General features: G+C 37.8%; 1 protein-coding gene across 1 annotated transcript in view; it reads right to left on the minus strand.

Annotated features, from left to right (window-relative positions):
* Positions 1-2,302: 2,302 nt before the first annotated feature.
* Positions 2,303-22,918, minus strand: part of Slc9a6 (solute carrier family 9 member A6) — a 56,186-nt gene continuing 35,570 nt past the window's right edge. The window contains exons 12-16 of the mRNA XM_020165309.2: positions 22,434-22,587; positions 18,119-18,149; positions 15,579-15,658; positions 11,662-11,767; positions 2,303-2,888 (exon numbers count right to left, since the gene is read on the minus strand). Of these exons, the coding sequence (XP_020020898.1) occupies positions 2,616-2,888; positions 11,662-11,767; positions 15,579-15,658; positions 18,119-18,149; positions 22,434-22,587 (644 nt within the window). The 3' untranslated portion in view covers positions 2,303-2,615. The remainder of the gene's footprint in view (positions 2,889-11,661; positions 11,768-15,578; positions 15,659-18,118; positions 18,150-22,433; positions 22,588-22,918) is intronic.

Genomic DNA, 22,918 nt, shown 5'->3' on the forward strand with positions numbered 1-22,918 from the left:
TAAATGGCCCAATTGTGACTATAAGCAAATCCATCTACCCTTACATAAAAGCATCAAAACATTGCCACCTCATAAGTTAAGTTCTGTGAGGTTTCTGTTTTTTAAAAAAACATCAGTCTTCCCTTTTTTCCAGTATGTATATAGGTAGAAAAATAAATGAAGTCAGCATTCTTTATGTCTCACTAGAATAAGCTGTGACTCAAATACAGTGAGTGGTTATTTGCAAGTCTATAATTTTTTTAATGACAGATTTTCCTAAAAGAAACCACTATAACATCTGTCCAAGTGCTCCAAGGGGAAACAAAAAATACATAAAGATTAAAAATCTATTACTTTAACAGCACATTGCCAAACACAGACAACTAGAATAAATGCCAAAAAACCTTAAAAAATAACTTTAAAAGATGCAATGTTCAAGTCAATCAAACACACAGGTTCCATGAACAGAAAAACAAGTATAAGAGCAGTTCTTTACTTGTGCATGATGGTAACAGCAGGTACTTCATCAAAGCTCACTCAGGTGTCTCAATCCAACAGGTGTCTAAGCCAAGATGCTTTTCTCTTCTTTGCATGGAGATGTATACGCAGACTAGAGGAGAGGAAAATCTTCTAGATGCTGATGGAAGCACAGCAGGCTTGGTTCCCCTTTGATAAAGTACTGAAGGCAGATTTAGTGGACTCAAACTTTATCAGTTTCTCTAATGAGAAGTCTTATGCATGCTGGAACAGACAAGTTACAGAATTTGTCATGCTAACTATTTACAGTCATTTTCATAAAGTGAGCTGGGTAACCTGATAAAATAAAAAAGATGGTAGTTAAATTACTGTGTAACCTTTTATAACTTGAACAACTTTGTGAGTAAATGACACTGACATTCTAAGCTCCTCAAGCACACATTAACAAGAAATTATTTACTGCATGAAGAGGCACACATCATATAAAACATACACTTCACAGGAGAAATTCCTGCATAGCAGGAAGGTTGCTATCGCTACATAACAAATGGTATGCCAACAGTCAAGGCTGCTGCTAAGGGTACAACATTAGAATTCCCTTAAAATATCAAGGAGTGTTTACAAAAGCACAGAACCTTTTTGGAGAATAAGTACATGCTTTGTTTGGAAGGATATTTTTCAGCAGAAAATTTGAACATCATGTAAATAAATCAACTTTTTAATTTGGTAGGATTTAAGGCAAGGCTACTTGGATCCACAAAAGCTTGTATTTTTCTTCTGAATCACTAACAGGTCAGAATCTATATCAAAAGTATTTTCTTTCCAAGCTTTCAATGCAACTGTAAATATTTTCAGCAATACAAAATAGAATCCACTTTTATACTATGAATACGAAATGGTAAACTGTTCTGTGCTCTTCCTTGAAAACTGTAAAAGAAAAAAAAACATGGCAGCTTAGGTATTTAACATTCAAAAGTAATACAACAATGAAGACAAGTACGCCCACTGCACACAAAGGAGCCACCTTACAGTAAATGCTCCAGAGTGTTCTACCTCTCTTATGACTGCCTTTAATGTAGTATGGGATGGTCATGGATTCATAAATTAACTTTTAACATCAACTACAGTCTAACAAGGACAATTAGACACAAAGAGTTTAAAAAATTTTACATTTTGCTCCTGTTTGGCTGCTAAAGAGCAGCGATTTAAATTGATATAAAAACTTCTGACAACAAAGCTTGCTATACAGATAAAGTACATAATCAAAAATTAAGCAGCAATTAAATTTCTTATTTAAATCTTTCTGGTATAGAATATTTACATTTTTGAGGAGAGAGACCTCTGACACCATCATCCTCTTCACTCCTTCTTGCCCTTTGCCCCCTCTCCACCTGCCCCAGCCCCTCCTGAAATCAATCAAGTGCCCTGAACTATATATATACACCTGTACTTTGGCTAAGCCAGCTGGACGCAACTCCTATGGTCTTGGTCTGGAAGCAAAGTAATAAGGTCTTGGAGGTCTTTTGCAGCCTTCTTTTGAAACAGCACAGTACTTGCAGTCAGTGAATCTGTTCTTTCACAGCAAGGGGGGAAATGGGCCTGTACTTTGCTCCCCAACCTGAATGGGGCAAAATCAAAATGCCATCAGCTCTGTGCACCACAACGGGCCACCAGAGAAAAGGGAAAGAAAATGGTGACAACAAAGGCAGCAGCAATCAACAAAAGTTTCCCAACAAAGGAACCTCTCCTCCCTGGGTTCCTAGGAAATGACACTCCCTTCTTCCCTTTCCCCCAAAACCACACGCAAATTAATTCATGTCCCAAGAACTTGGTACTCTGGTTAATGTCAGGTAAATACAAGAAAGAGCAATTCCATCACTTTTAATACTTTTAACTGAAACATAAAGCTAACAGAACACACATCACTGTGAAAGTAATTTTCTAAAACAGATCCCATCTACACAGTGCAGCCAGGAAAACTTAAAACGAATAGTTTGTTCACAATCTGCCTTTACAGGATATTTATATTCTTTCTATGCCATATAAATAGCATTTATATAGCTTACACATTCAGAGACATGCACTAGGACTTTTTAGGTAGTACAAATTTCTTCACAATCACATGTGCAAATTTTACAAACTATTAAGTATTAATAAGCTTAGGCTGGGCTGTGTCTCGTATCATCTAATGAATTTAATGCAGGTTCAGAATCATCCATAGGAAGAACCAGGCGTGTGCCACGGATGACCAGTTCATGGTCTCCAAATGTAAGCTCCCGATCCAAGGCATCTTCAGAACTGTTGCCCATAAATCTCCTTGGGGCACTAGCAGCTGCCGATTCCGTATTCACAGTCGCATCCCCATAGGTCAAACTGATATCACCATCGTTGAGAATAAGATCTGAGTCATCGTCTTTCAATTGCTCCTGGTTCTAAACAGAAAAAAAGTGAGGTTTTAGAACAGAAAAAAAAAATTTAAGAACCAAAGTCAGGCACAGTGACAAGGGCTTGTACTCCCAGCACTTGGGAGACTAAGACAGGAAGGTCCCGAGTTCAAGGCCAAGTCTGACTACACAGCAAGACCCTGTCTCAAAAACAACAACAAAATCAACATCCATTTCCAGTAGGAGAATTTTTGAGAATTCCCTATTTTAAAACTCCTCAGTGCTAGCCCACTGCCCTCAGGATAAAGTCTAAATACCTTACCTTAGCTTAAAAGACAAAGGTGACTTGGCCCATGCAGCTTCATCTTCTCCACAATCTTCCTCTCCCATTCCAATAGCATTATGTATGCTGGTGAGACTAAAACATGACGGCTGACCACATCTCTCAGGCTTTCTCTTACCTCAGTTGTTCAATATGCTATCCCCTCCACCCACTTCAAGTGACTGCTGCCTATTTATCCCTTTCTCCTGGAAGTCTTCCTTGACCTTTCAGGTCTAGGCTAACTATCCGTCCTGTGTGCTATCACAACATCCTTACCTTGGCCCTCTTCCTGCAGTAACACTTGCTCCTGTACACACCAGTCTGCCCTCAAAGGGTGTCTAAGTGCTACTGTTCAGTATGGGCAGAGAACAACACCAAACTCCCACTGCATACCTGACTCCCCGATCCATAAGCTCTGGTTCTAATGGAAATTTTGTACTACTAAATAAATTCCAAAAAAGGGGAAAAAGTCAATATATATACTTTCATTTTGGTAAATAAAAAATTTATGTGTGCACAGAAGAGTCTAGAATGGCATTCGACATTAGCTCTGCATGATAAGATTTGCTAGTTAGCTTTCTTTTTTAAAAAATTGGTGGGACAGGGTTTGAACTCAGGGCTTCACAATGCAAAGCAGGTGCTCTATCGCTTGAGCCACACCTCCAGTCCATTTTGCTCTGGTTATTTTGGAGATGGGGTCGTGCAAAGTATTTGCCCAGGATGGCCTAAAAACATGATCTTCCCAATCTCAGTCTTCCAAGTAGCTAGGATTACAGGCATGAGCCACTGGCACCTGACAAAAAACTTAAAGATTATAAATTTTTGTTAGTGTATATTAATTGCACAAAGCGGTTTCATTGTGACATGTCCATGCATGTTTATATTCTTTTTGTGTTTCTGTACTATGGGAAATTTGCTGTTGCTAGAAATTTTCATAAATAAAATAAATAATATGAATAGAAAAACAAATCCTGCTTGGGGGCATTATTCAAGTGGTAGAGTGCCTGCCTAGCAAGTGTGAGCCCGAGTTCAAACCTCAGTACTGAAAAAAAAGGTGAAAAGCAAATCCATCCAGGTGTGGTGGTTTACATCTATAATCCCAGCCTACCTTGGAAGGTGGAGCTAGGAAGACTACAGTTGGAGGCCAGCCTGGACCATAAAGCTAATGAGCCTGTATCTCAAAGAACAAGTTGAGTGTGGTGGTACACACTTCTAATCCCAGCTATAAGAGAGGTGTATGTAGGAGGATCACAATCCAAGGCAAGCCCAGGCAAAAAAGCAAGACCCTATCTGAAAAATAACTAAAGCAAAAAGGGGTAGAGCAGTTGCACTTCCCAGCAGGAACTAACTGACTACAGATGAGCAAATTTCAAAACAGAGACATAAGAAATATGAAAAGGCAGGGGAATATGACTCCTTAAAAGATCAACAATCACATAATAAAGGACCTGATGGATAGTAAAGGGATTAAACCTCAATTTCCGAGCTCAAAAGAAGGATGATAAGAACGATTCAGAAGCTGAAAGAAGACATGCAAAAGCAAGTCAATGAAATCAAAAAGAACATGAATAAACAGTTAAATGAATTCAATGAGAAGGCAAAAAAAAAACAACTAAATGAACTCAAAGAGGATACAAACATCTGAATGAATTCAAGAAAGATACAAATAAACAGATAAATGAAATAAGGAAAACAATAGAAGACATGAAAGGGGAATTTAATAAAGATACAGAAAGACTAAAAAAAATTAAAACTCCATAAATAAAAAAAGCTCCCTAAGTAAAATAAAAAATAGTTGAAAGCCACTTCAGCAGACTGAACAAGTAGAAGGCAGAAGTTCAGTAATTAAGGACATAGTAAATATAATAGGAAAACCAGATTGATACATAGAAAAAAGAATGAAGCAATGTGAATGGAATATGCAAGAACTCAGCGACTCCATTAAAAGACCAAACCTACGAAATATGGGCATTGAAGAAGAGGTGGAAGCCAAAGGCATAGGAAACATATTCAAATCTAGAGCTAGAGATGCCCATCCAGGTACAGGAAGCCTCTAGGACACCAAATGGACATGACCAAAATAGAACCCCTCCATGGCAAATTATAGTTAAAACATTAGGTACAGAGAATAAGGAAAGACTATTGAAAGCTGCAAGAGAGAAACACCCGGACACCTATGAAGGCAAACCCATCAGAGTAATAGCAAACTTCTCAACGGAGCCTTGTAAGCAAGGGAGGCATGGAATGAGGTATTTCAAGCATCAAATGAAAATAATTTTAAACCAGATTACCTAGCAAAGCTATCATTCATAATTGAAGAAGAAATAAAAAATCTTCCATGATAACAGAAACTAAAGCAATTTATAACCACTAAATCAGCACTCCAGGAGATATCAAAGGAATCTTACACCTAGAAGATAAAGGGAAACATAGCCATGGAAGTATGGGAATAAATCTTAGGAGATGAGTAGATAAATGAATGAAGAGTCAGAAGGAATCACACACACATGTACACACATGCATGTACATGCACAACAAAATGGCAGGAAGTATCACACACCTGTCAATGTAAATAATGACTGTTAATAGTCTCAACAACCCCCATCAAAAGACATAGATTGGCAAGCTGGATTGAAAAAAGCAAGACCTGACAATCTGTTGCCTATAAGAAACACATCTTACTGATAAAAACAAACATTGGCTTAGGGTAACAGGGTGGAAAAAGATTTTCCAAGCAAATGGCCCCCAAAACAGGCAGGAGTAGCTATACTTAAATATCTGATAAAGTAGACTTCAAACCTGAATTAGTCAAAAGAGAAAAAGAAGGTCACTCCATACTAATAAAAAGAACAATGCATCAAGAGGAAATAAAAATTAACTTAGGGCTGGTGGAGTGGTTTAAGTGGTAGAGCACCTGCCTAGTAAGCATAAGGCCCTGAGTTCAAACCATAGTAACACACACACAAATTGTTAACTTATATGCACCCAATGTCAACTTCATTAAACAAACACAACTGATCTTAAAAACACAGGTAGACCTCAACACAATGATACTGTGAGACTTGAATATACCACTTTCACTGATAGGTCATTCAGACAAAAAAAATCAACAAAGAAACCTTAGAATTAAATAACACCATAGATCAAATGGACTTAACAGACATCTTTAGAGGATTTGATCCTATACAATACACATTTTTCTCAGCAGCCCTTGGAACTTTCTCCAAAAATAGATCATAATTTAGGACACAAAGCAAGTCTTAACAAATACAAGAAAACTGAAATAACTCCCTATATCCTGTCACTACAATGGAATAAAACTACATCTCAATAACAAAAGAAACTACAGAAAATATTCAAACACATGGAGACTGAACAACATGTTGTTGGATGACCAGCGTGTCACTGAAGAAGTAAGAGGTGGGGGGAACATCAAAAAGTTCCTGGAATCTAATGAAAATGAAAACATGACCTACCCAAACCTATGGGATACAACAAAAGCATTGCTAAGAAGAAAGAAAAGTTTATGGTTATGAGTGCCTACATTAAAAACAGAGAAATTTCAAATAAATGACCTAATGCTACATCACAAATTTCTAAATAAACAAGAACAAACTAAACTTAAAATTAGAAGGAGAGAAATAAAAATAAATAAGGTCAGAAATCAATGAAATAGAGACCAAAAAACTATATAAAGAATCAAAAAATGGTTTCATTTCAGGGATGGTACAATGTACACAAACTGATAAATGTAATACAGCATTTAAACAAAGGCAGGGTCAAAAATCACAAGATCATCTCAACAGATGCAGAAAAGGCCTTTGACAAAATTCAATATCCTTTCATGATAAAACTTCTAAAGAAACTAGGAATAGAAGGAATGTACCTTAACATAATGAAGGCTATATAAAAAAAAAAACCTATAACCAACATCATACTAAATGGGGAAAAACTGAAACCATTTCCTCTAAAGTCAGGAACAAGACAAGGGTGTCTACTCTCTCAACCCTTATTCAATCTAATTTTGGAATTCCTGGAAAGAGCAATAAGACAGGAGAAAGAAATAAAAGAAATTCAAATAGGGAAGGCAGAAGTCAAATTATCCCTATTTGCAGATTATGATCTTATACCTAAAAGACCCTAAAAACTATACCAAGGAATGTCTCAGACATCATAAACACTTTCAAACAAGTAGCAGATATAAAAATCAATATACAAAAATCATTTGCTTTTCTGTATGCCAACAACAAACAGACTAAAAATTCAGGAAAACAATCCTATTTATAATAGCCTAAAAAAATACCTTAGGAATAAATTTAACAAAAGAAGTGAACGACCTCTTAAAATGAAAACTATAAATCACAGAGGAAAGAAATTGAAGAAGACATAAGAAAGATGGAAAGATCTTCCATGTCCACGGATTGGCAGAATTAATATCATGAAAATTGCTGTACTACCAAAAGCAATCTATATATTCAATTCAATCTCCCTTGAAATTCCAATGACAGTCCTCACAGAGATGGAAAAATCAACCCTAAAGACCATATGGAAGCACAAAAGATCTTGAATAGCCAAATTGATCCTGAGCAAAAAGAGCAACACTGGAAGTATAACCAATACCCGACTTCAAACTATACTAGAGAGCCATAGCCATAAAAACAGCACAGTACAGACACGAAAACTAATGGAACAGAATAGAAGAACCAGACACAAATCCATTTAGCTACAGCCACGTGATTTTTGACAAAGTCGCCCAAAACATACAATGGAGGAAAGACAGCCTCTTCAACAAATATTGCTAGGAAAACTGAATACCTGCTTGTAGAAGACAGAAACTAGATTCATGTGTTTCACCCTGTAATAATATCAATTCAAAGTGGATCAAAGATCATAACATAAAATCTGAAACTGTGAACTACCATATACAAGAATAAGGAAAACACTGGAACATATAGGCATAGATAATAAGTTCCTGAATAGAACTCTAATAAGCTCAGCATGATAAAAGCGAGAGCACACAAGGGAGGGGTGAGGATAGGTAAGACACCTAAAAAACTAGCTAGCATTTGTTGCCCTTAACGCAGAGAAACTAAAGCAGATACCTTAAAGCAACTGAGGCCAATAGGAAAAGGGGAACAGGTACTAGAGAAAAGGTTAGATCAAAAAGAATTAACCTAGAAGGTAACACCCACACACAGGAAATCAATGTGAGTCAATGCCCTGTATAGCTATACTTATCTCAACCAGCAAAAACCCTTGTTCCTTCCTATTATTGCTTATACTCTCTCTACAACAAAATTAGAAATAAGGGCAAAATAGTTTCTGCTGGGTATTGGGGGGGGGAGAGGGAGGGGGCGGAGTGGGTGGTAAGGGAGGGGGTGGGGGCAGGGGGGAGAAATGAACCAAGCCTTGTATGCACATATGAATAATAAAAGAAAAATGAAAAAAAAAAACCTTCAGAGCTAAAAAAAAATAATAATAAGCTCAGCAATTGAGAGAAAGGACAGGCAAATGGGACTACATGAAACTAAAAAGATTCTGCACAGCAAAGGAAATTGGTCACTAGACCAAAGAAACAGACCACAGAATGGGAGAGAAACTTTGCTAGCTATATATCTCATAAGGGATTAAACCAGATTTTACAGGGAGCTCAAAAAACTAAACTACAAAGAATCAATGACCTAATGAAGAAACGGACAAATGAACTGAACAGAGCTTTTTCAAAGGAAGAAGTCCAAATGGCCAAAAAACACATGAAGAAATGCTCACCATCCCTGGCCATAAAGTGAAGGGAGCACTGTTTCTCGCACTCCCTCCATTGCTGGAGCGAACTTTCTCTCTCGCTCCTTGGTTATTATTGGACCTAACTGGGCTTAACTGGGGGCGACTGGAGATTTTAGAAAAGACACAGGACAGACAGACAGAAAGTTGGGGTCATGTGTGTTGTATGCTCGGCTGGAGCTGCACAACCCTCATTGCTTCTTTTTTCTATCTTGATTATTTAAGGCCTTACTCCTTGCAGTTCTTTAAAACCTTGCTTAAAACCTCTTTCCTTAGGCTGGAACTGTCCCATGTTTGCTCTTAGCTTATCTTTAGCTGAATTGCTCTTAAAGTCTTTTTTTGCCTCCAGGCTTGCACTGTCTCATCTCTCTTTAACTCTCTTAAAGCCTCAGGGCTCAAACTTACAAACAGCTGTGGCTACAACCTGCATAAACCTGCACATGCACAACTCTTAAGGTCTCGTCCTTAGACTTGCACTGTGCACTGTGCCATGTTCTCTTTGGCTTTTCTTTAGCTTTAGTTTTCCTAAGGCCTATGTATGAAGTTCTTTCTCAGCTTTGCTTTCTGAAGCCTATGTTAAAGTTCTCAGTGCAGACTTTCTATCAAGCCCTGTTTAGCATTTTCCCTTCAGCAACTTTTCCCTTCTATAATTCTTTTCCCTTCCAAAAGCCTCCCACACCAAAAGACCCAAAGTAAAAGCTTCTTCCCAATATTCAAAGGCAAAAAACCCCCCAAAGCAAAAAGTCCAAAAGCCCAAAGTAAAGCCCCAAAAGACAAAAGCCCCTATTCCTCCTTCATGGGTCTTTTATAGCAGCAAACAGGGTGAAGACACAGGGAAGGGCGTGACATTGTAACAGGAGAAACCTGAGTTCTGCTTCTCTGAATGCAACTTAGAAGACACAGCTGTTCTGCCTTTCTCTGTTTCTGGCCGGGGGCTGTGCCTATCTGGGCCTACAAGTAAAAGCAATTAACTGCACCTAGCCTTGCTTGTATCCACTTCTTATAGGCTTTAATCCACACCCCACAATAAAGGAAATGCAAATCAAAACCATATTAAGATTCCCCCTCACTCCAGTCAGAATAGTTATCATCAAGTACACAAACAATAACAAACGTTGGCAAGGATGTGTGGTAAAAGGAACCCTTATACACTGCTGGTATGAATGTACACCACTATGGAAAACACTATGGAGGTTCCTCAAAAAAAACCAGAACTACCATAAGATCCAGTGATACCATTCCTGGGCATATATCCAAAGAATGAAGTTAAAATTCAATAGAGACACTTGCACACCCATACTTACTGCAGCACTATTCATAATAGTTCAGATGTCCTACAACTGATGAATAGATTAAGAAAATGTGAGATACACACACACACACACACACACACGCACACACACACACAGTGGAATATTATTCAGCCATAAAGAAGAATGAAATTATGTCATTTGCAGGTAAATGGATGGAACTGGAAATCATGTTAAGCAAAGTAAGACAGGTTCAGAAAGACAAAGGTTACATGTTTTTTCTCATATGTGGAAGACAGGTCCAAATGATAAACATATAAATAAATACAAACATGATCATATATATAAAAAAATACATATGACATGCTTCCAATAGTGGGACTATTTGAGGAGGCTAGGAGGAGGAAGGAGAGGAAAAGAGAATGACAGAGAGTGGATAATATTGAAATACCTTGCATCTGTGTAGGAGGAAGACCTAAGGAAATGCACTGAAAGCTACTGAATAATAGGGTATGGGGGAAAGGGTAAGGAAGAGAAATAGAGGGCGTTGGACTGATTAAAGTACAATATATTCACTGGTGAAATGCCTTGGTAAAACCTCTTTGAATAATGACTATACACTTAAATAATGAAGGATAGGAATGTAAAACAAGTCAGGTTAGGGGAGGGGACTAGTGGAGTAGGAGGAGAGGGGGAATGGAGGATGTATGAAGACAGAACATTGAAACCTGTTGAAATCATTTTAAGTAGGGGTGAGGGGGACGAGGAAGAAAAATGGTGGGGATGAACCTAACCAAGGTGCACAGTAATCTGGAAATGTCACAATGAGATCCCCTGTACAACTAATATATGCTCATAAAAATGCAAAGCAAAAAACCAAGCCAGGTGTGGCAGTGCATATTGGAACCTGTAATCTCAGGTAAAAGGGAGGCATAGGTAGGAGGATTGTGGTCCAAGGCCAGGCTGGGAAAAACTGAGACCCTATCTAAAAAATAAAAGCAAACAGGGCTGGCAATGTGGCTTAACTGATAGAGTGCTTGCCTAGCAAGCACAAGGCCCTGGGTTCAAACACCAGTAACTACCAAAAAAAAAAAGTTTCAGTATCCTTTCAACATAACTGTGATGACCTTAATGTGGAGATGGAAACATACACATTTAGTGCTGAACACTGGCCACATCCAGCAAATAAATGAAAACCAGGATGGAAATGCAATGTCTTACTAAAATCACCTGCATGCAGTAAGATGAGGTGCTCAACTATAACTATCAGCAAGTGGTGTTTTAAAGGCTGTGAGTTATATTTATAGAGTCCAGTGATTCTGACTGAACAAAATATGCTTTAATTCTCTCTCAGGGATTTTTATACGTCAAAGGCCAAAAGTCAAAAATAAAACAAACAGAAACCCACCCATATAGAGGCTAAATTGAACTTGCTGAAGAACTCAGTTTGTGGATAAAAGCCACTTACCTCATAGGCCTGGGGGCTGGTGAGGCACCTGGCAATGGGCCCGCAGCAGGCTGGGAGTGTGGTGGTCAGAGGAGGACCACTGTGAGTCAGCAGAGGTTTCAGGTAGCTGCACACACATGGTTAAGGAAGGAATGTGCTCCTTTCTTCGCATATTTAAAAGAACAATTCATTTGATGATAGTCAGTGTCATAGTATACCCACCGTTTCACAGGCTAGCAAAGGGTATTTACACATGTGACATCTCCTCATCATGCGATGGCAGTGACAGAGCAAAGGGAGACCTTATTGCCTCATTATCATCTTTCACAGACAGGGACAGTGAAGCTCAGAGAGGTCAATGACTCAACTAAAGTCACACAACTTAAAATGGGGGCATATCTGCTAACTAGGTTGGTTTGATTTCAAATCGTGTGCCCATTTCACTACATCATTTTGCTTTTGATTTTACTAAAAGCAAAAGGACACAAGATCACTTTAAATTTCACAAGGAAGATAATAAGGGAGAAAGGGAAAATGATAATGGTCAGATAGGAGGTTAAATATTGCAGTAGTAGAACATACTAATAAAAATGGTTTTAATCACTTGACATGGATTCTGCTGTCCTGAATGCTCTAAGTTAAATCTGCATGATACCGTTGATTCCCTTCCTATAAAGCTGTAAGAGGGAAAGGAAAGTTGAACATTAAAAAAAAAAACCCTACATATCATGGGCTCCTGTATCATAGATCCTCATAAAATAAAAATAAAAATAGATGTGGTCATACATAATAATATGAAGAAAAAAGAGAGACTTACAAGAAAAAGGAAGGAGAAAGGACAAAGACACATACTATATCCTTTATACTCTAAAATGAGAACCTGGGTTGCAGGTGTAGCTCAGTGGCAGAGGCCCTGCCTAGCATACTCAAGGCCCAGGTTTCTACCCCCAATACTGCAGAGAGTGGAAGAAGGGAAGGAAGGAGTTGAAGGAAGGAGGGAGTAAGACAGACAGGCAGACAGAGACAGAAACAGAGAGCACCTAAGATTGTACTCAATTCAAAGTGAGAAAGATAAAATTTTATAAATTTCCATATTAATAAACTCTAAGTAGATTAAAGCACTCTATATAAACACACTTACTAAAATCTCTGGCCATACAAAGCCACTGAAAACTGCAATGATGAATTCTATTAGTATATTGAGTATAGAAATGGCCATGTCTTTGTCTAGTAGCACTGAATAGGGTAGTACTGAGGCTAAGAAGTCTTGGTGTTTGATTCTACAAGAACAAATTCCTTAAAAAAAAACCTTACCAAATAATTTGACAAAAGAATAAAAGAGAAAAGTCAAATAGTCCTATACTTATTAAAGAAATAAAAAGCTTCATACAAAAGGCATGAGGCCCAAAAGCCTTCACTGCTAAAATCTTCCAAGCATTTAAAGAAGAAATGCCAATGTTACATTAACTCCTTCCAAGAACAGAGAGGGAATACTTCCCAACTCATTTTACAAAGTAAGCATAATTTTGTTATAGAACCCTATCAAGGACATCACAATTTAAAAAGCCACAAGAAAATGACACAAAATATTAGCAAATTAAGAGCAAGTTTGGGTAGAGATATGGGCCAACTAGAACTTCTTTAACCTACTTACACGAACCTTTAGCTGTGTTTGTAATAGCCAAAAATTCCAAATGTTTATTAACAGTAGAATGGCTAAAAACAAAACCTAAAACCCTACAGTATATTAATACCATGGGACAACAAATTCACAGCAATAAAAGTGAATTACTAAATTGTGTGTAGTGATGCATGCCTGTAATCCCAGCACTAAGGAGGCTGAAGCAACAGGATCAGAAGTTTGAGGCCAGTCTGCCTGGATTACACTGAGTTCCAGGTCAGCCTGGGCTACATAGTGAGTCTTATCTAAAAAATTCCAAGAAAAAAAAAAGAATCAGACGGTGGAGGCAAGAGGATTGCAAGTTCGAGGTCAGGCTGGACTATATAAAGAGTTCAAGGCCAGCCTAAGCTACATAGCAAGATCCTGTCACAAGCAAACAAAAAACAGCTTTAGAGCTGGGGATGTGGCTCAGTATTATAGCACTTGCCTAGCAGACTCAAGGCCCTGGTTCTATCCGTAGTACCTGAAAAAAACATCAAATGACTGCTACATTCTACAATGTGGATAAATTACAAAGGATGTTCAGTGAAGGAAGTGGGATATAAAAAATACATAATATACATGACTGGTGGAGTGGCTCAAGTGGTAGAATGCCTGCCTAGCAAGCGTGAGGCTCAAGTTCAAACCTCAGCACTGTCAAAAAGAGAAAAAAGAAAAAAAGAGAATACATAATATATGATTCATTTATACAGGATCAAAACCAGGTAAAACTAATTCATGCTGATGGAAGTCAAGATTGTAATTACCCCTTTTGGAAATGGTTTTATGCATCTTTACATGGATGGAAGGCACGCAGGTATAGACATAGGTAAAAATGCATATACTTCATTGTATTCAAATTATATCTCAATTACAACAGTCTGGCTACACAAAGGAAATGAAGTTACAATGATGATTCCACCAGGACACTGGGTATTATAATGACCACATTTTCAGTGAGTGGCACAAGTCTTGGTGTTTACTTCTGTGAGAATATATCGAAAAATAAACTATTATTCGACTCTCTACATTAGGATCATTTAGTTGTTTTGTATATTATGCATAAAATGTATAAAACATCTTATACAGAAAGTACTAAAAACACTGTCAAATCAGAGGGATGAGAAAGGCCTGAGAGATACAGGAATGGCACATATCCAAAATGCTGATAATGGAGCCAAAGGAATGACCTAATCTTTAAACCATTTTAAAGACCCAGACTCGCTAATGGGAGTCGTAATAGCAAAGATATGCTTGCATTCTTGTTTCCATACAGTAATTTAATTTTGAATTACTTGCAAAAAGTGAACGTAAAAATCCTGTGAACAGAATTTAGCAAGTAGTAGATTCGAATTCTGTCAAGCGCATTTTTCTGAATCACACAAGGTTTTAATCACAAAGTTGAAAACCAGGAAAATAATTTGTATGTGGCTGACCCCAATTTGCTTAAATGGAACCTAAACCAAATTTTAATTGACAAAATTTGACCTGAAAGAACTCCAAGGATCCTTTATCTAGTTCTAATTTTCAATAAGAAATTAATTTTAATAGTGATAAAATATTTTTAAAAAGGTATGATTTAAACAGGTTATAGAATATCAACACTACTCAAAGTATAGCTATGAAGAAGTCTTACACAAGGACCAATTTTTATTGGTCACCAATAAAAATATTACCTACTTGTAGAATTCTGAATGAAGAGAGTCTCCTGGCCTTTGGCAAAACCAGGGAAGAAAGGGCGTGTTTCTAAATACTTCAGTATTGAACAGTATTGCAATTTTCTTTCATTCTCATCTGTTTCCATTTCCCTAAGACAGCCTATTTTGTTCCACCCTAACAAGTACACCAACAAGAACCAACAAATGTCTTTTATAGGATTCACTAAATTAGCTCAAGAACAACAAATACTAAAGTTTGCTCAATAAACAAAAAGATCAAAAAGAAAAAAGCACTTCAGTTGAGTTCTTGGTCCCCTTCATACAGCCAGCTTCTGCAGCAACCAATCACTAACTGGTTTTTTTGGTTTGCATTGGAATCCATTTGTGTGAATTTCCTCCTCCACTACACTGATAGAGAAGGGAAGACTGCAGATAGATGTTACATTCTGCTTCAGAAAGGCAATGGTCAAAACAATTGTTGCATGTTCTTAACATTCACGAGGCCCTGAATTCATCCCCAGCAACACACACACACACACACACACACACACACACACACACACACACTCCAGTTGCTCCATTAATCGTGTTTGTATTATTTTTTTCGCAATTAAGGATACTTATGATCAAAGTTGTACCATATCCGGAAAAGCCAAGCACTCTCTGCTTTGGTAGTTCTCCTTTCATTTTCAGGAACACCCTGCAGACAGATGATACATAAATTAATACATGCCCAAAGACACAGATTGATTTAGAACCATTCCTTTGTAGAATCAGAAACCGAGCCTTTGTAAAAGATGCTCTCCAAAATAGTTAATATTAGAAATTTAATGGCTTGTGTAGTGCAGCTTTGGAGTAAGAAATTGAAATGTTTCTCTGAATGTCTCAATTGTTCAGCAGCTTTCTAGCTTATGACTCTATTGTCATTTAAAAGTCAACATGGGATAGTTCACCTCCTAAATCTGAAAGACTTACACCCCCAATTACAATAGCATGTTAAGTAGAAAGCATCACATCAATATCCCTACCTTTGGGAGCTGTTGTGGGTTTCAAAAGTTAAAAAAAAAGTGTTTATGTTCACCAAAAGGAATTTTTGAAGTTGTTAATAGGTTCTTAGCACACTAGCAAAATGAAAACAAATAGGAAAATTCCATGGTAAGACAGACTGGTTAGGAGGGAAAACTAATACAACAGGCAAGCATCTTCTAGAATGGCCTCCAAAAAATATAAACTATGTCCTTACTTGTTAATATGGTGTGGGCAGTAGTCAGGAAATTACTCTGTTTAGTTCCAGTCCCAGCTCACTGCCATGAACGAGTTTGAGTAAACCCCCTTCCCTTTCTGGGCCTGAATTTCTTCATATATAAAACATGAGCACTAAAGAATCCCTAAGGCACTTTCCAGCACTAATGTTCTATGGTGTCATGATTTTCCAACAGTACACAGTTTAGATTCTGGATTTTGACTATTTCCTGTCCTCTTTAATCCTCAAAATCACTTGTCCTTTTCCTCAACATGACCAACACACACACACACACACACAAAATATTTTAGGGTATGATATGGGCTTATAAGTGCCAAAGAACACCATCTGTATTTCCGTTCATATTATTAAATGTAGACTTGATTATCCTCCACTTCTTATTTTTACTTATTTATTAGTGCTTGGAATGAAAGCCAGGGCCTTGTGCTTGTTAAGCACATGCCCTGCCACTGAGCCATACCTCCAGCCTGTGGTATTTTATTTTTATCTATTTTTAAAGTTTTACCTTCATTTCTTGAAGAAAAATTCATCTATATATCCCACCATCCTCTCACCACATGAACTCCTGCACATCCAACTCACACATGCTTCATATTTACTATAATGTTCCTCTATGCTTCCTGGTAGACACTTGAAATTATTGAGTAAACAATAGAACAAAGACATCCATAGGATTTTGAAGGCAAGGGAAAAATGTCATTTTTTTCTGAATGTCACAACTGGTAGTCACCTACCTGTCTCTCTGCCTGTCACTTTATTTCTTCTCTGTGGTGACAGAGGTGACACAGCTGTTGAAGACTATGCAAACTGTGATCAAGCATTTGTCTTCTCAGCTGTGTGATAACTTTATTATTGTGTTGACAATTGAGTGGAGACACTGAGGAATCATTACCCCTTGAACAACACCCCAGAAGCTTGGCACAATGGGAATTTATCCAGCCTGGTTTGTTCAAGTATTTCCAACCCAGAGAATTCTACTTTAAGTTCATTCTCTCTCTTTCTCTCTTTCTCTCATACACACACACACACACACACACACACACACACACACACACACACACAGACATTATTCATCAGCTAACACATTTAGGAAATGAATCTGATAAATGTTGGCTTTTTAAACCACACCCTGAAGAACAATATAGAAGAGTTTGTTCCAGACAAGAACAAGAATTGTGCTTTTAAAAAGATACTTCCCATCTTCAAAAACCTAATTTCTGTGATTTCTTATCTAATGTCTGTTAGAGAGCATGTATTCAGTGGCGCTCAGAAACCATTAAAAAGCAGATGGAAAATATCAGAAAAGGTCAGTCAGTCTAGAGAGGGCAGCCAGTTACACTGTGCTTAGTCCAAAAGGCTGGAGATCATAGTAACAGTTGAGAAACTGACACACGGAAGGAAGGAAGCAAAGAAATGTGGCCAAGGCTGAGGCACAGGGTAAGAAACTGCATTCCCCGGAATAGGCAGGGAAGACTGATTCAAGATTCAAAAGTTTCTAGGCAATTCTCAAGGGCAGCTGCTGGTCATCCAATTTGAAAGTTACACAGGAAGAGCAGCTGGAGTGGGGCTGACATCAGAGACAAGTCTTCATGCGCAAACCAAAGTGGAAAAAGGCTTCCTGTGCCAGAATAGTCACTTCAAAACCCAGGAGCACTTAACAGACTACTCTCCTCTGTGGCAAAAACACAGGACGGCCCAGATAGGAAGGCTGTCACCCTTGATAAGCACATGCTGTCTAAAATGTGGTTTTGTTTCTATGGAGCAGCAAGAAAAGCCAGGCATAATGTCAGTTAAAAGCTGACAGGACAAGATCTAAGTAGTGGCATGAAGTCTATGAGAGATGGTTTACTTTCCAAGTGACTGCACATTCAACAGACAACACAGATGCATATTTACCAAATGTTCTTGGTCTGAATCAACACCAACCCTAAAGGAAAAACATAAAGAGCAAATGAGTTTTTGATGCCAAAAAAGGTCTAATCATACATACATACATATATATATATGTATCATTTATATATGATATACACACACACACACACACACTCATACACACACTAAGTCAGGCAACTACTTCTTTCAACATAGAAGATATGGAATGGTTAATGTTTCCATGCCTCTTTATGGGTGTTGATGTACATTTTTGGCTTCTGCCACTTTCCTTAGCAACAGCTTGGGATTCTAAGGCAAGAAGGGTAAACAATTCTATTTCTGTAATTCCACTTACCAGTTTCAGTAAAATAGCATTTCTTCTCTAAATATAAGTCCACTCTAAGCAGAGTCAGAGAGAGCAACACTGCCCCGGTTGCTGAATAAGAACTACTAGAAAGTTCCAAAAACAAAGCAGGCACAGTACAATTCCAAGAGTGAGATGCATGTTTTTGGACCTTATAGCTCTCACGGCAACCTTCTGTTAGAGTGATGGAAAAGAGGGTCCAATTATAGAGCTTTTTTTTTTTTTAACAGGCTAGTGGATGGGCATTAGCTTGGTTCTTCACAATTCTCTTTCATCTGCATTAGCTTCCTGCTTTGGGTATCCTAGGGAACAGTTCATTAAGAAGTTCTCTGTGTGTCTTCTCTAGCCCTTGAACACGAGCACTTACTAACTCTTTTCTTTCTCTTTCTATACTGCCTACTGCCTCTCAGGTCTCCTCTCCTTGTTATCCCTGCTATTTCAGTGCAGACCCTCATTCTAACTCATGGGATATGTGGAGTAAGGTTTCCAGCTACTAGGCTCTCTCCTAAAGTTAGCTATCTAACACACAGCACTCATTGAGTCACTGCCTTCACAAAAGTCTCCAAGTGCAGCTTGTAACACAGAGGGTCAAGTCTAAAGTCCTTTGCATGACACTGAAGACTCTACACACTAGCAGCCACCGCTCACTCCAACCTCATTGCCCATCATTCTCTTCTGTGTACTCTCTACTAGCTAGAGCTGCCTACTCCTCTCCCTTGAGGAGGACAAACCCTTGCCCTCTCCAGGTCTCCACGCCTTTCTTCAAGCTAAAACATGATTTCCCTCTCTTTGCTATTCATTTGTTATGTTCCTCTATAACCCCTCCAAGCAGAATTGTTTTTTCCCTGTGCTTCTGCAACACTTTTTAAGAGTCCTTTATTATAATACTTAGCTTAGTAGAGAATAGTGAATTTCTGTCCATCTTCCCCAAAGACTGTGAGTTCCTTGAGGATAAAGGCAACTCAAGGAACTCACAGTCTTTGAGGCCATGTCTCAATTCACTTCTAGATCCCCAGAGTCTAGCACAATACCTGACACATAATAGGTGCTCAAATGTTTATCGGTTTGGTTACCTACAGCAGACAACACAGCAGTATGAGAAGCTGTAACAGCAGCATCCCCAAAGACAAGTAACACTGAAGGGAGGAAAATGATACAAGATCACATCTGTCAGACAAGGGAGTCATGGTCAAGTATTTGAAAATGAATGGTCATGACCAGATTCATGATTCAAAGAAAGGCTCATTTTTACTTTGTTAAAAATGGCCAGACACTGTTTACATTTTCTCAGGCCTATTAGACTCTAACCACATTAATGCATCTCAAGTGACATCTAGTGGGCTTGAAGATAATACATGTCTAACACTCAGTTGATACATTACCTGAAGCCAAAATAGACTTACAGAGCACTTTTTATTTGTCAGGCACTGAGCTAGGCACAGGACATAGACATGAGTTTAAAATGGCCCTTGCCCTCAAGCAGCTTACAAACTAGTGGGGGAAACAGACACAACTAGCAGAGAATATCCCAGGGTTTGCTGTCAAGGACACTGGGTTCGAATCTGCCCTTGGCTGCTGCCTAACTATGTGAACTTCAGTCAGGTCATGCAGCCACATGGACTGTACTTCTATCACCTAGCAAATGGGGCTAGTATCTATCATACAGAGTTATTGCAAGAATTCAATGAAAAAATGTATTAAATGTATTTAAAAACCTTTAAGAGTGTCTGACACATCATTAAGGTTAAGTGGTCGCTCTTTTAACAATACTGCATATTACAAGGTTGAATGATATAAGTACTATAATGGAGAGATCAGAGAGTGGTTCTCAGAAAAAAGAACAGAGGCACTTAGCTGTGTCACTTACTGGGGATAAAAGACAATTCTAGGCAGAGGGAACACTATGAGCAAAGGCTAAGAGATTGAGAAATGCAAAGCATGTGTGGTAAATGATGATACAGAACCAAATGTGACTGTCACAAATTATGTGAAAGGTCGCAGGAATGGCTGGTTGACTCACTGGAGGGTCACTGTTCCCAAGACAGTTAAAGCGATGTTTTTAGACTATAAATTAGATTATATCATGTCCTTACTTTAATATTCCGGACATTTCCAATTACATTTTCAAATCCAAACACTTCACTATATCCTACAAGACCCTACAGCAGGGGTCCACAAACTGCAGGCCACATGCCACATCTGCTACCCATCCTGGTTTTATAAATGTGATTTTGTAACCTCTCAGAGATTTTCTTTGACCTATTAACATATACCGCCCATCCCAGTAACTATCATAGTACCTTGTTAGATCGCCATCAGGATACTTAATATCATCTAAAATTGTCATGCCTATTTTTTTTTTTACTAGTTTTATAGTCTGCCCCTTCCCCCTAAAATATAGACATTATGAGACTAGGGACCTTTCTTTTTTTTAACTACCATTATCCTTCTTTAGAGTAGGGTTTCTTAACTTTTGCACTTTGGCATTTTGGTCCACATAATTCTTTGTTGGCAGGTTTGCAAAGGATGTTAGGATGTTTAGCGGCATCCCTCGCCTCTGCCTATGAGACACCAGTAGTAGTAGCCCTCTCTCCCAATTGAGATAATCAAAAATGTCTCTAAACGTTGCCAAATGTCCTTTCAAAATTTACTACCCTCATTTCAAGATGTACCATGGTGTAGAAGAAACTAAGAACAGAGCCTCTTCTATCCACCATGTCATTATTTGTATAAACTTAAACAACTAAGAACCTTTCCGAGCCTGTATTTCCTCACTTGTAAAACAATTTTTCTGATTAGATAAACATGTTAAATACACTTAACACAACGCCTAGAACATAGTATGTGCTTGATAAATGCTAGGTCCTCCTTCAAGTAATAATTAGAGTTATAAGAACATTATTAGGGTTATAAGGACATTATTGCATTGTGTTGTCTACTATATACAGTAATAGCACAGAAATTATGAGAGATATTTGAATAGTAAAGAGATTAAGGCAGTAGCAACAACATTCAAAGCATGATTTAAGGCTTGCTGGTCTTTATAATATTAAAAGAAAGGCATAATAGAATAAAAAATGGAGGACAGATTCTCTAAAATGTGAAATACTGTTTCCCTAATGAATCCTACATATCCTAGAAGCTTGGTAGCTCTTAGCATCTATGCAGTTTCAGCCAAACACAGAACTACAATCTACGAAGGCTTCAGCAACCTAGGCTGCTGTATCCATGGAAACAAATGGAGAACTCTTGGGATACAAGGGAGCTTTCAAATTGAATACATTAAATAGTACACATTGAACACTAAGACCTCACGCTCTTGGCCTTGGACTGTTAGGTTAAGAACACTGCTGATCATTAAGATGAGAAAGAATAATAAGATCTAATATTGATCAGAGTTGGGGTAAACTGAACTGTCTCACACACTGCAGATGGATCCAACCTGATGACAAAAAAGCCTTAAATATTCTTTTGAATAAGCAATTCTATTTCTTGGAATGCATCCTAAGGAAATAAACAAGTGCACAGTGTTGTATGCATTTAAAAATGCTCACACTGTTAATAGTAATAGCAAAATCCTGGGAAATATACAAAACTCCAATAAGGATTTGGTTAAATCAACCAGATTTAAATGCAGCCATTCAAATAATGATATAAATACATTCACTAATGTTGATGTCCTTGCTATATTACATTTAAAAACTGATCTACAAGAGTACCTTTACTGTTGTCTCTTTTTGTTAAAAATACATATAATGTATAGCAAAAGTTCTGGAAAAATCTTTTACCTTCAAAGTGTTAGCACTGGTTTTCATTTTTTTTTGCATAGTTTCATTTTGTTCTGTACTATAATATATATTTTTAAAGGAATACATGAAAAATTACATCTGCCAAAACAAAATCTCCTTGTTGCTAAAAGAAAAATAAAATGAATTAAAATTTAATATTAAAATGAGGTTCCAAGTTCCTACTCACCTTATATGCAAGCACGATAGCATGGCAGTTGTGCCACCACCAAATACCCACACAGTAAAAAACACAATCAGAAGTGTGGTGCTGAACATCATCTGCCGTGCGTAAGTGGCAGTATCTCGAATGGCCAAAGCAAATGCCATTGCACCACGAAGGCCTACAGGGAATGGAATGGGTATTTCGTCAATAATTCATCACCAACACAAGCTTCATACATTCAGATATAAAGCACATCCTAAAAACTTAAGAGAGATGACCAAATATGAAATCAATATTAACATGTCTAAATATATACAAATAGTAATAGAATTAGTATTCTATTAATATACGATGCAGACATGTATTGATCTTTTAATAATTCTTTAAAATATATTTTTTACTTACATACAGTAGAATTCATGTTTTAATCCACATTTCCATGAGTTTTAACAATGCATAAAAGGGTGTAACAACTACCATAATCAAGACAGATAGTACCCTCTCCCCCA

Source organism: Castor canadensis, chromosome X (assembly GCF_047511655.1).
Source record: "Castor canadensis chromosome X, mCasCan1.hap1v2, whole genome shotgun sequence".
NCBI classification, from domain to species: Eukaryota; Metazoa; Chordata; class Mammalia; order Rodentia; family Castoridae; genus Castor; species Castor canadensis.